The 14,144-nt window shown below is 43.0% G+C and overlaps 1 protein-coding gene across 1 annotated transcript; it reads left to right on the top strand.

The window, feature by feature from the left end:
* Positions 1 to 572: 572 nt before the first annotated feature.
* Positions 573 to 1,930, top strand: LOC149239623 (uncharacterized). Its single transcript, XM_089373465.1, has one exon. It carries the CDS (start codon positions 756 to 758, stop codon positions 1,884 to 1,886), a length of 1,131 nt encoding a protein of 376 aa, XP_089229591.1. The 5' UTR covers positions 573 to 755; the 3' UTR covers positions 1,887 to 1,930.
* The last annotated feature ends 12,214 nt before the right edge of the window (positions 1,931 to 14,144 follow it).

Raw genomic sequence — 14,144 nt, forward strand, 5'->3', positions numbered from 1 at the left:
GACATTGAAGGCCCTTTCTCAGTCAGTCTCCTCTATTATAATGGAAATCTAATAGAGCAGGAGGATCTGAAGGAGGGCAGACACTATGCTGTCTGGGAAAATCTTTTCAAGAAGCCGTGTTATCTATTTACTTTGGTTGCTGGCCAAGTAGTCAGTAGAAATGATACATTCATTACACGATAAGGACGCCAAGTTTCACTTCGCATTTGGACTCCTGCAGATGATATATCAAAGACTGCTCATGCCATGTATTCCCTTAAGGCGGCCATGAAATGGGATGAGGATGTCTTTGGTCTGGAATATGACCTTGATCTATTCAACATCGTGGCAGTACCTGATTTTAACATAGGAACGCTGGAGAAGAAGAGCCTTAATATATTTAATTCAAGGTTTGTTTTGGCATCCCCACAAACCGCAACGGATGCAAACTATGCTGCTATCTTGGGTGTTATTGGTCATGAGTATTTCCACAACTGGACTGGTAATAGGGTAACATGCCGGGATTGGTTTCAATTAAGTTTAAAGGAAGGACTTACAGTTTTCAGAGATCAGGAATTCCTCCTACACCAGGCCCAACTTTTCTTCTTTGCCATTCGTTCCTATTATTTTGGGAAAGGGGTTGAGGGTTCATTCTCCTGGGTTCCACCTGCTACTCCGAAACCCTCAATTCCCGCAATTCCAAATACAGCGATACGTCCGGGGATTGGCAGATCCACAGTTGAAGAAGAGCAAGAGAAGAAGGCAAGCTGGGAAAAATGTTTTGGCGGATGACTGGTTTCTCGCCCCCTTCAGCGGTGGATTCAATTTTGGACAAAGAAACATGTACAGTTGAAGACCTCTTTGCCGAGGAGGAAATTATTCAAGAGTGCAAGACTATCAACAATCGCCTTATTAATTTTCTTCGAGGCAAGGAACAAATGCAACAAATGCTATGTTACATTGTACAAGAGCCACCAGATGGTGCAGAAAGTAAGCGAGCTTTCAGGTTTCCATTTATAGCGTGTGAGATATTCTCTTGTGAAATTGACATTATTCTCAAGACACTGGTTGAAGAGGAAGAGTTAATGAATTTACTGTTTTCCTTCTTGGAATCTGACCGGCTCCATAGAACCTTGCTGGTTGGATACTTTAGCAAGGTTGTAATCTGCTTGTTGTTAAGGAAGACGGTAGCCACCATTCGTTATATTCAAGCACATCAAGAGATACTGGCTAAATTGGTGAATTTGATTGGTATTCCATCGATCATGGAGGTATTGATCAGGCTAGTTGGAGCTGACAATCATATGTATGCATATCATGTTGATGCTTTGCAATGGTTAGCTGATACTAACTTGCTAGAAATGCTTGTAGATGCATTGAGCTCAACAAATTGTGCTGCAGTACATCAAAATGCAGCAGAAACACTTTGTGCTATAACTCATCTTGCTCCATCTGCACTGGCCTTGAAGCTTTCCAGCCCAAGCTTTGTGGAACGACTTTTTTGTAATGCCTTAGAGAACCCACAGTCGAAATCTACATTAGTGCATTCGTTGTCCGTATGCATTTCATTGTTGGACCCAAAAAGATCAGCATTGGGAGCAGCTGGTTCAGCATGGGGAAATCATATCATTGAGCCAGTTATAACTCCAAATCCTGAGACAGTGGATGGCATGCTACACGGCCTTGGTAAACTGCTAGAGCTGTTGAATGTGTCTTCTGATGCAAATGTTCTGCCTACCACATATGGAGAATTAAGACCTCCTTTCGGAATGCATCGTTTAAAGATAGTGGAATTCATTGCAGTCTTGTTGAAGAGTGGGAGTGAAGTTGCTTGGCAGGAGTTGGTTCGTTTGGGTGCTCTTCAGACAGTTATCAAACTTTTTTTTCGAGTACCCCTTCAACAATAGTCTGCATCATTATGTGGAGTGTATCATAAGCTCATGCTTAGAAAGCAACAGTACTACTGTTATTGATCACCTGTTCCAAGAGTGTGATTTGTTAGGGAAACTTCTGGTAGCAGATGAAAAGCCCTTAGTTATTGATGATCCCAGCAAGCCAATAGCACCTACATGTGGGAAATTACCTCCGAGGACAGGAAATATGGGAACTTGACACACAGATGCAAACAACAAGAAGCAGAGTTACAACAGACAGCAAAGCAAGCACAAGAGGCTATGTCTTTGGCTGCTGCAGAATCTCGCAAATGTAAAGTTGCAAAGGAGGCAAATTTAATAATGCAGAAAAGCCTGAGGGGAAGGATTTTCGAATTGGACAGCCCATATATGATGATTGGTATATGCTGCTTTTCAATATTATTTTGACATCACTGCCAGTCATATCTTTGGGGGTTTTTGAGTAAGAGGTTTCATCTGAAGTATGTTTGCAGTTCCCTGTTCTCTATCAGCAGGGCCCAAGGAATATATTTTTAAACTGGTACCGTGTACTTGGATGGTTGGCAAACCATGAGATTATTTATGATATTTGTTAACAACCACTTCAGTTGCCTCTGCCAAATGTTTCAAGTACAGTTCAGGAATTTCAGAAAGTGGAGGACTATTTATCTATGGTGGAACAGTAACCTTCTGAGATAATGCAGGATGCAGTGATTCCATCCATGAGTGCATTGGTAAAGCCAGAGTTTCTAAGGCACCAAGACAAAGATGTTAGGCTCATTGTTGTTACTTGCATTAGTGAGAATCACACTAAAAACATATCTGCTTTGTCAGGCGGAAAGAGTCGATTGTGCGGACACAACCAACCTCCCTAGGAGCCAAAGACTCTCTAGTGACAAACAAGACAAACAAGAGCAATCCTTCTCTAAACATGCATTTACTATACGGGAAATCAAGTGTTTAGATCCTACCTGTAATCCAACGCTGTTGTAGCAGTCCATCTCCGCTGATCCGGATGAGCTCCTCCTTCACTTTGAAACCTGCATACACTAACAATCAAATGATTAAATAGCACTTGATAATCTCATAGAATAAAACATATTTAACACATAGACCAAGGAGTACATGAAACAACTCATAAATAACAAGTTATTGAGAAGAATGGACTCATTTGCATTAATAGGTAACAAAAGGAACAAATACAACCTGAGCCTTGGTGTTGTGCAAGTCCCTCCCAGGGTCCATCAAGAGTTCTCCTTTACTTTGACAAAGCTCACCCACTTCCAAATAGAACAAGCAAAGATGGCAATCTCTCCTCACAAGCCTCTAAATGGGAGTCCTAATTCCTGCAGCATTTACCCTTAGAAATGTATAGCTTTCAACCTCTTCTCCTTTTGGCCCAATGCCTGTATTTATAGTGCTCAAGAGGAAGTTAATCAGGTCCACCATCAATGGGATAATCCCCTCTTTGGATGGGATAGCTCCCCTATTGATGGGATAAGTTCCTCTTTGGTAGGAGTGCATGAACCATCTGGAGGCGCTCAATACACGTCGAACAACCTTCTAGAATGCTCTAGAAATGACCACAAGTGACTTTTTAAAGATGAAACTTGCGCATTTTAACCTTTACAGGGGGACGCACCTGCCCCTTTACATACAGAGCGTCCAAAGACGCAGCTTTTGTGAACATTGGGTGCGTCCCCGCAGGTAAGGTTGAGAGAACCTGCGTCCCCAGAGATAAATACATTTATAAAGACTTTCTCTCTTTTTGGAGTTTGACATGGAGAGCAGAGGCATAAGACTTGCCTAAGAGGGTAGCATGACTTTTGATAGAGCCATCCTAACTGTGAATAGTCATGGTGACATTTTTTAGTGTAACAGATTGCCCCCTAAAGTGCGAAGCCTGAAATAGATTAGGGTTTTGTATTATCTAGGAAGGGTGAAGTGCTTTATCATTTCAAGGATTATCTCGTGGAGAGCCTGGTCAGAACCTGCAATTTTCAACACAAAATACATGTATAAGATTATATCATCACTGAGGTAGGCATTCCCACACTCAGATTAAAACTTTAACTAACAGACTAACTACTCTGATACAGGAATGATCTTGCAGTACATCATAATCATAGACTTTTGTAGACACAGTATGGGCACAGCCATCTGTTTATGATTAGTCTACTTAGATAATGAATACAAAACTCCTCGCAGCCTAGATGGTGGAAACTAGATCCAGGGTCTTCATTTCTACTTCTCGAATTGGTACGATTCTAGCCATGCGAATAAATGAGTTGATGTCGAACATGGTAGAAACCACTTGATTACCAGTCGATGATGTAAACTGTTAACAAGCGTGAGAGAGACCACCAGTAATGTCAATGGTTCTCAAAGTACCCAGTACAACCCATGAGATGTGAATGAATGAGTTGATGTCGAACATTTCATGGAATCCTTTGATCGAAAGTCAATGATGTAAACTAACTTCAAAGGCGAGAAACCTGCCATTGATGCATGCAGACTTCAAGGTACTGACGATTTCTAAGTCATCTTTCTAGATAATGTGGTGATGTCGATAGAAAGCGACCTGTTGCAGGCAAGCCCGTAACACGAAATCATTGTTCAAGTTGAAGAAATGTTGCTGTAAAGACTGACTCAGGGATGGTCAAATGTATGACAAGTATTTTGCAGATGAAAGTTTTGCTTGCAGACCTCTTGAACACATAACGACACGACAGATGGCTTGGTGCTGAATAACTCAAAGTTAATCCCCGGAACCCGGCTGAAGACTTTCAAAGTGGTTTGATCAACTGTGAGGTAAAGGATTTCCCAACCCAGGTGAATGAAAAGTGTCGTGTTCAAGAGTGGTAATAAAGTTTCTTCTGAGACAAAAGGTAACAAATAGGCTCATTCTTCTCTCTTTTTCCCCACCATTTCTGGAAAGTACCTCTTTATTTTTAACAAGCTTGAGGAGGATAACATATGCTTGATTATAAGCTCATCCTTCGGATGAGTCCAACCTAGTTTTGATTCGAACCCTAGGAAGGAGTGGTTCGTTCCTGTTTGTAATTGAACAGGTCCTTTACTGTGAAATGTTTAACGAGCCCAGTATAGGAGAAACTCGGCGTTTTTCAATTTTAGAGAGTCTGAAAAACTTAACAAGACTCCAAGTTGAACTTTTTCGTAGATTTGTGTCCCTCAAGCCCGAGAAAGTATAAAATAATACCTGGGGGAACCGCTTGATCTTGCGACCAAGGAGTACTTTCATAATTAGTGTCACTGACCTGAAAAGTAAAAAGCGATCAAGGACACGTCGTTTTATTTCCGTATCGAGTTTGAAACGACAAAAACCCGGCAATCTTTTCCTGATTCTACGGTCAGAAAAGAGCTATAAGGGGACCGTCTTTTAATTCCGTTTTAACGAGTGTAAAAGAAACGCTCGGCAATCTTTTCATTTTTTAGGAGTCAGAAAAGGGCTTAAAAGATGACTCTGATATTTTGGTTCGTGAAAAATGACAATTTTCCCTCTAAGTCCCTTTGTCCTGCACAAAAACAACACATTACTCATACCTGTTTAAGATAGGCAAAAATACATCGAAAAACATCCTTCCATGGTGAAAAATGAACAAATTCACCCAAAAAACCTATAAAAAAACTTTTTACCATGTCATTTTTACCATTTTACTGTTGAGGTTGAAAAAAGGGCTTTTGGCAAGAAACTTCCCATGGTCGCTGCGGAAAATCCGACCGTCAGAATCGAACGCCGTCTCTTCCAGGTATTTTACAACATCCTACTCTTCAGTTTCATCCAATTAAAATTGTATTTTAGGTTTTAGTTTTGTTTTTTGGGGGGGTTTAGGTTTCAAAATGCGCTCTGCGGTGGACGCAGGTGCCCTTCGGGTGACCTGCGTCCCCCGACTTTTTCCTATACAGGAAAATGGTCGGGGGACACAGCCCACCTTCAGGCCAGCTGCGTCTGGACGCCCTGTGTTCTAAACGCGGGGTGCATCCTCCGTGGAATGCGGAATTTGAAACCCCAATCCTCACAAACAACCATTCAAATTTCCCCAAATTAATTCTAATCATTGTTTCTTGGTGTGTAGGGCATTCACCATGTTGGATTGGAGAGAAAGAGAGCACGAGGACGTTGATTTAGCTGCAATTGAACATCAACCTTCCATTGATGCCCTGAAAGCATGCGGGCTATATAAATACTGGGCCATACCTGGCATGAGGGCTCAGGTGAGATTCTTAGAATGGCTGGTTGAGAGATGGAATGTTCAAGAGCAATGCTTTTACATAGGAGGGCACCAGCTTGAGATAGAGCCCTCTGATGTATACTTTCTCACTGGCTTGCCAAATAGAGGCGAGCAACTCAATCTAGCCGGGACTAGGCCGGGTGGCCAATCCCTTGTTAGTCTCCGGGAAGATTGGTGCACACCCAATGCACACCATGCGAAAGGCGTGGAAATCAAACACATCTCTCTGCGTGAACTCAAAGTTATAGCTTTCACGGTTACCAGAATTTGCGGCGCAGCCGCTTTGCATATTGCTTCCGGGTCCCAAATGCGGATGGTGATTGACTATTACCAAGGCACCATTTTCAACTGGTGTGATGCTGTGTCGGCTAATATGAAGAGCCAACTAACTAAGGCAAAGAACGGACGACTGAAAACTTTTGGATATGGGCCTTTAGTCGTGAGCTTTGCCTTAGAGAGAGTTTCGATGCTGATCCCTCAGCAACTCACTGTTGATATCTTGGGTCCTTGGGAGCCAAAGCTGGTACGATGGGTTGCGGTGATGGCCCGGCATCCTGACGAGGGCGTGGCGGTTGTTCGATTCTCTGATAGTTATTTTCACTTGTTAGAGGACCAGGTTTTTTCGATCCATGACTTTCCGTATGCTGGAGTAGATTTTCGAGGTGATCCAGACACGGTTCTTCCACAGGGAGAACAATGGGATGACAGAGGTACTTTATTTTTCATAAGTTTTCAAATTATGTATTTTTTGTTTGTTTTTTATATATATCGTCTCAAAAGTGACAGTAAAAATTTTCAAAATGCAGATGTTGGTCCACAACGCCCAGCCAACTTCCGGCCTTTTGAGAGGAGACATCCAGTTGCACCGGTACCGGCCCCACAGGACGCGGCTGCAGAGGTACTAGTTGAGTTGGAGCATGATCTAGAGCGTCTGACGATGGATATGCCTGAGACTACTATGGATGATATTCCTATCAGGCTTCAGCGCTATGTAGTCGCAGTCCCTGGACCGTTTAGGAGATTTTTGCGTAACTTAGCCCGTGCAGTGGTGTCGTATAGGGAACACCACCAGTGATTGGCTAGTCACTTTGTAGACACATGTGACATTTTTGACTTTTTGTACTTTATCATTTTTGCCGATCATAAGGTGTTTTTCAACCTATGATCGAAGACGATGTATATTTTTTTACACACTCCTATCTATATATATATATATATATATCACTATTACTGGCTTATCTTGTTTAACATATGTGATGAAATGTTTTTAAATTTACTTGCATGATTATCGTAAATGTCTGTCCAACACTCGAGAAGCAATTGCATCTGCTAATGTATTTAAAGACCTTGGAATATGCTGATATTCAATGTAATCAAATTCACGTTCCAAGAGACGCACTCTCAAAAACAACCTTAATAACACAGGATTTCTAATGGCATAAACTCTATTAAGCTGTAATACAACAAGTTCAGAATCTAACCTCACTATCAAACGTCGAATTCCAAATGAAATAGATTCGGATAATAATTCAACCACTGCACTGTATTCTGCAATGTTGTTTGTTGTTTGACCGAGGCTTACCCCATGCATAGAAACTAACTCGTCAGAGGGTGAATAGATAACCCAAGCTGCGGAAGAGATATTCCATGTACTACGACAAGCACCATCAGCAAATCCAATGTATGTTTGGAGAGGCGTCGACATCTGCAATATCAAGAGTAAAACCAAGATAAGCCAGAATAACGACGAAAAACACACTCGCTAAGCTAAGCACACTGACTAACTAACAAACATACTAGCTAGAAAGAAAACCTAACCTAACTAAAACTTCTCCATACCCACCATTTAAGCATAATACCTTTTTAGGTAAAGTCCATTTCTGGGTTTACCCAAAGAGTCCCCATCAAAATCTACTAGCTCATAAGCCCCTTTTGCTAGCTTTCGCTTTACAATATAGGGTCCATGCCACATAGGAACGAATTTTCCAGCACCTAGCTTATCGTTAGCTTGATCATATAATAGCACTAGGTCTCCCTCCGAAAAACTTCGAGGGGTCACATTTCTATCATACTGAGCTTTCATTCGCTTCGCGTGAGTCTCGATTGCCAATGCAGCGTCACGTCGAGTCTCATCTAATTTAGCTAAGTACAATAAACGTTTCTCCTCTTCGGAAGTAGCTGGGAGTAATTCGACAGCCATTTGAAGTGATGGGATTTCGCATTCAATGGGTAACACAGCTTCCAAGCCATAAACTAGCTGGAAAGGAGTGAACCCTGTTGAAGTTTTCACTGAGGTTCGGTATGCCCATAGCGCTGAAAATAACATGTTGTGCCAATTCGATCGATGAATACCAATGGTTCGTCGGATCATGATAACCAGAACTTTGTTGATAGACTCAACCAAACCGTTGGCTTGCGGATAATAGGAGTAGAGCTATCGTGGCGCAAACCAAGCTGGCTTGTAAGCTCAGTCATCATGATGTTTCGAAAATGGCTCCCATGGTCAGTAATGATTGCTTGTGGGACACCAAACCTAGTTATAATATGATTGAATACGAAAACTGCAGCTTTTTTGCCGCTTGCGTCGAATGTAGGCATCGCCTCGGCCCATTTAGTGAAATAATCAACCGCGAGGATGATATACGCATGCCCCCCGGCCGAGTGAGGGTTACAAGTAATAAAGTCGATACCCCATTTGGCGAATGGACCAATGGCAATTATAGGGTGGAGAGGAGCAGGTGGTGCGCGCATCTTTCGATCAAACACTTGGCAGTTGTGGCACTTCCGGACTGCAATGATACAATCTTTAAACATAGATGGCCAGAAGTAACCAGCGCGCAACACCTTCTGAGCTGTGGCATACCCAGACATATGACCGCCACATGCTCCAGAGTGACAATCATTCAAAACCCTCTCAGCCTCTTCGTGAGTTAAACAACGTCGAAAAACTAAGTCTGCCCCCGGCGATAAAGTGTATCTCCAATAATTTTGTATTGCTGGGATTGAAACCGAATTTTTCGACGTTCCGACTTTGAAACTTCAGGCCGAAAGGTTTGGGTTTGGAGATAGATGATTATATCCCCGTACCACGGATCTAAAGTACTGATAAGAAACAAAGATTCGTCCGCAATGGACTCCTCTGCCACAGTCTCTGTGTCAGCACGCGGGAAATCACACATCAATTCCGCAAAAACTAAGGATTTCTTAGACTTGGACTTCTCGAACTCCAAGTCGAACTCTTGCAGGATAACGATCCATTTAGAGTACTTGCCCCCTAGCAGTTGTTTTGTCAAAATGTAAATCATAGGGTTGCAATCCGAAATAACTGTAGTTTTACGGAGAAGAATGTAGTGACGAAAACGCTGGACAGCTTGAACGGCTGCCAGGGCCAATTTCTCCACATGCGAATATTTTAGCTCAGTGGGATTTAAGGTCCTACTGAGATAATATATCACATGTTCCGCTCCGAATTCATCTTCTTGAACTAACACCATTCCAATGGTGGAATGCAAAGCTGCGAGGTATAAGAAGTAGTCCTGGTTGTAGTTGGGAGGATGCAACAACGGTGCATGGGTCAACGCGTGTTTAAGTGCATCAAAATATTGTTGGGCAATCTCGTCCCAAAAGAATTGAGCGTTCTGTTTCAACAACCGTGTAAAACCTTTAGTGACCTCGGCGTAGTTTGGGATGAATCGGCGTAAAAAGTTCGCTTTCCCTTGCAAACTTTGGAGTTGGCGCAAACTCGAAGGAGGAGGCAATTTGATGATAGCTTCGACTTTCGAGGGATCGACGCGAATGCCGGCTTTTGAAACAACAAACCCCAGCAATCGACCTGTTTCTATACAGAAAACACATTTGTGGGGATTCAACCGAATTCGATAATGCCTACACCTCATAAAGATTGCTCGTAAGTGGACAAGGTGATCAGCTCGATGGAATGAATGAGCAGGAAAATCATCGAGATACGGTTGCACAATGTGCTTGATATCATGAAATGCGTAAGACATCGCCCGTTGAAAAGTGGCCCCGGCATTCTTAAGCCCAAAAGGTAATTTGCAATAAGCAAATGTCCCCCATGGACAAATGAATGCCGTTTTTGGTTGGTCGGCAGGTAGAATATTGATTTGATTATAGCCCGAAAAACCATCCATGAAGGAAAACATTTCACTTCCGGCACAATCATCAATAATTTGATCGATATAAGGCGTAGGATAGTTGTCTTTTGGACAAGCTCGATTGATATCCCTATAGTCGATACAGATTCTTATTGTTCCTTGTTTCTTGTTGACCGGAACAATATTCGATACCCAATCCGTTAACGGGATCGAATAAATGAAACCTGCTTTCAACAGCTTTTCGACTTCTGCTTTAATCGCAGCCGCTTTTCGAGGGTGAATCTGACGCAACCGTTGCCGGACGGGTTTAGCATCCGGGTAGGTCTTTATTTCATGAACAACAATGGCAGGATCGATTCCCGGCATTTCCTCGTAAGACCAGGCAAACACATCGCGGAATTCTTGGAATAGGGCCTTGTAAGTGTGGATTTCATCTTCTGTACATGCGGCACCTATATGAATGTTCTCCTCAATTCCGGGCTTCACTGAAATATCAATGGGAATAGTGCGAGAAATATTCCCTAAATTCAACTCTGAATCAGGATGTTTCATTGGATCCTGAGCGTCTTTGACATATTCAGCGGTAAAGATAGATGAAAAATCATTTTCAAATGCATCATCCTTAGGTAAAAACGAAGATCTGTGATGGAGATCCTCCCATGGTAGATCGTCTACACTTAGGATTTCGCGAAGTTGTTCGTCAGATGACACGACTTCGGGAAACGCTATCCGTTCTAAGGTTGAGGTGAAAAGTGATTCTTCACTGACCACATTCATTTGGTCGATCTCGGTTGAATGAGAGTCGGTAAAAGACATGACAGCTTCATAAGCAATTTCATATGGACTCAAAGGCATAGCATCACCGAATGAGTCTATCTCAGAGTCAGATGGGACAATCCAAGGATCATCATAAATAATGTTTTCTGATGTAATCATATGAATTGTTGCAAATGAAGGTTCTACGCTGAGTGGAGGGAGAGGAAAAGTTCCCAGTAAACCGAAATCCTTAACTAAACCTACACCAATGTCCCTATAAGGGATTGTCGTCTTACCGACATGCTGGATACTCTCTGAAGAGGCTGGGTCGGATGAAAAGTATGTCAGCTGATCAATAGTCACGATCTTACCGTTATGTGGAAACTTAATTACTCTGAAGACCGATGAAACGACCGCCATCATAGCATATGACCAACTTCGACCCAAAAGAAGGTTGTAGTCTAGAGGGGCATCAACCACTTCCACATCTAGACTAACGGTTTTACCTTCTACCCCTATAGGCAATTCCTGTAGAATACCAAACGGACGGAACCCACGGCCATCAAAGGCCTTAAGGATGGTGGGGGATTGGTTCAACGAAGGAGAACCAAGGGATCTCCAACATTGAATCGACATAATACACGTAGAAGCTCCCTCATCAATCACAGTCCTATGAATAGGCCTGTTTTTTACTATCACTGGAATTTGGAAAGCCATTTGATGGGGGAGACGCGGTGTACTATTTTCTAGATCGAAGATTATTAGATTCGGGTCCTGAACATCAACAGCTCCTATAGCCGACAAAAGTAATTTTCGTTGTGCTGGGCATGATTGCAGCACTTCTAACGCCGACATTGCTGAGGGTGAAACAGCTAAGTCCTCAACAATGTTGTAATTCTTGGCTGCTCTCGCATGTGGATTGAAAGCAGGCCTTCGAAGTACACCCTTGGCGGGCGGTTTAATTACTAAGTCTGAGTTAGGTTTCTCAATCTGTAGTGGATCGGAACCAGGAGCTGAGGTTGATGGGTTAGAGTGAGAAGATTCTGCTTCCTTACCATCAACAGGATTCTTACTACCATAATCTTGCGATCGAGTCGCAATCCGCACATGAGACATCATCAAAATGGGTTCTTCACTGGCATTCGAGGAAGAACCTATCATCTTATTCTCCTGCTCCGGAAATGGATTTTTTAACACAGCAGGAGTGGGAGAACCTTTGACTATTTTCACAACCTCGGCCCGATGAGGGCAATCTCTCGTAAAATGATCCTCTTCACAAATAAGACAAGGATATCGAGGTTTGCGCTTTTCGTCATTGTTTTCTGGATTTTCTGTTTTCTCCTTCGGAGCCTTGTCTGCTTTAGTCTTCTTCTTTCCTTTCTTCTTTCCGCCGTTTTTTGATTTGGCCGTAGATGACTCTACAGTGTGAATATCGGCGGTAAGTTCAGGAGAAGACTCTCCTGTCGGGGAATCGGGCAAAGTGATAATAGGAGTAGTTGAAGCCTTGGAAGACTTCTTCTTGCTCTTTGTATTCACGATACCAATCATACCATCAGCGGCATGAGATCCCGAAGGAGCAACAGCGATTTGATTCGACTTTGGAAGATCCAGAATCTTCTCGTGTAACGTACCTGACTGAGTGTAAACTAAGTCAAGGTATTGTGCCTGAGCAATGACTTGCTCCTCAGTAACTACTCCGGCCTTAGCTACATCTTCAGTAATCTTCGGTAATAATGATTTAACAAACCATTCAGCTAAGATTTGGTCCGGGATAAAAACTTTCACTAGCCTTCTTCGACGTCTCCACTCATTAATGTGATCATAAATATACGTGGACGTTGATTGTTTTAGTGAAGTTAATAACTCCGTGCCGTTATCGTATCTGACCGGCAACTGAAAGTGAGTTAAGAACGAGGTAGCTAACTGGCTAAAATTGTAAAAAGAGGCCCGTGGTAACTCAATGTACCACTTGGCCGCGAGACCAATGAGTGTACGCTGGAAAAGACGTAAGCGGATCGAATCATCCGAGATAGAATTTGAAGCACACCAGAGGTGGTAAGTCATCACGTGATTGGACGGATCCTCTCCAGACTTACCTTCGAACTTGCGTATATCACTGGGCAACTTATTTGGCATTGACGTCCAGAATGGAAGATATTGAATTGGATCATTCGTTAGGCGCGTCAAGTCTGGTAAATCCAAAGTTGTGATAAATGGTAACTGCCAGTTAGGATCTCTAAAACTCTGGGTCACAATACCGGCCCCGGGAGGAGGATATCCAGGATAACTAGGAACAGGAGTCGCATTTGGGATATTATATCCTCCTGGAAAAACAGGATTAACCGGACCGTACTGGGGTTGTTGAGGTTGTTGATAAGTGTACCCAGGATATGGTTGATACTGGTAAACCGGTTGTTGGACAGCTTGCCCAGGTTGGTACTGTCCCTGGTACGGTTGGTGAACAAATTGAGGTTGAGTAGTGACAACCGTACTTATACCAGGCTGACCTGCAGGCATCTGGACCGTGGTTTGAATCGTAGATCCAGACAATGGTAAAGATGTTTGAGGAGTGGTTACAGAGACAGTAGAAACCGGAGCCGTCGATACTCCAGAAGTAAGTATGGTAGATGTGGCGGTAGTTGTAGCAGCCATTTGAGATGGAGTACTAGGTGCAATTGGCGGCTGAGTAACTACCGAAGTTACAGAAGTTTGAACACTTGACTGGACAGGTTGCGGTTGCTGGGGTGGACCAGAAACTACGGGTTGTCTAGCTTGAGATACCAACTGTATTCTTGGCTGCAACACCTGTTGACCCTGTGACGGATCCCACACTAACATTCCAGGGTATTGACCCGTAACAGGTTGAGGATACTGAGATCCATAGCCGGATTGAGGATAGGATTGATAATTGTAAGGTGCAGTTCCCATACCTTGACCATATGATTGACCTTGAGGTGGTTGATAACCTTGACCTGAGTATTGACCTTGAGGTTGATAACCTTGAGGTAAATATGGATACTGGGGTTGACCTTGACCTTGAGGTTGGTACCCTTGAGGTTGATACCCTTGGGGTTGCCATCCTTGAGGTTGCCATCCTTGAGGTTGATATTGATACTGAGGTTGACCCTGGGGTACATATTGAGGCTGGG

The sequence above is a fragment of the Pinus tabuliformis genome, chromosome 8 (assembly GCF_031772625.1).
Source record: "Pinus tabuliformis cultivar Carrire ecotype Pingquan chromosome 8, CPIR1, whole genome shotgun sequence".
Lineage (NCBI taxonomy): Eukaryota > Viridiplantae > Streptophyta > Pinopsida > Pinales > Pinaceae > Pinus > Pinus tabuliformis.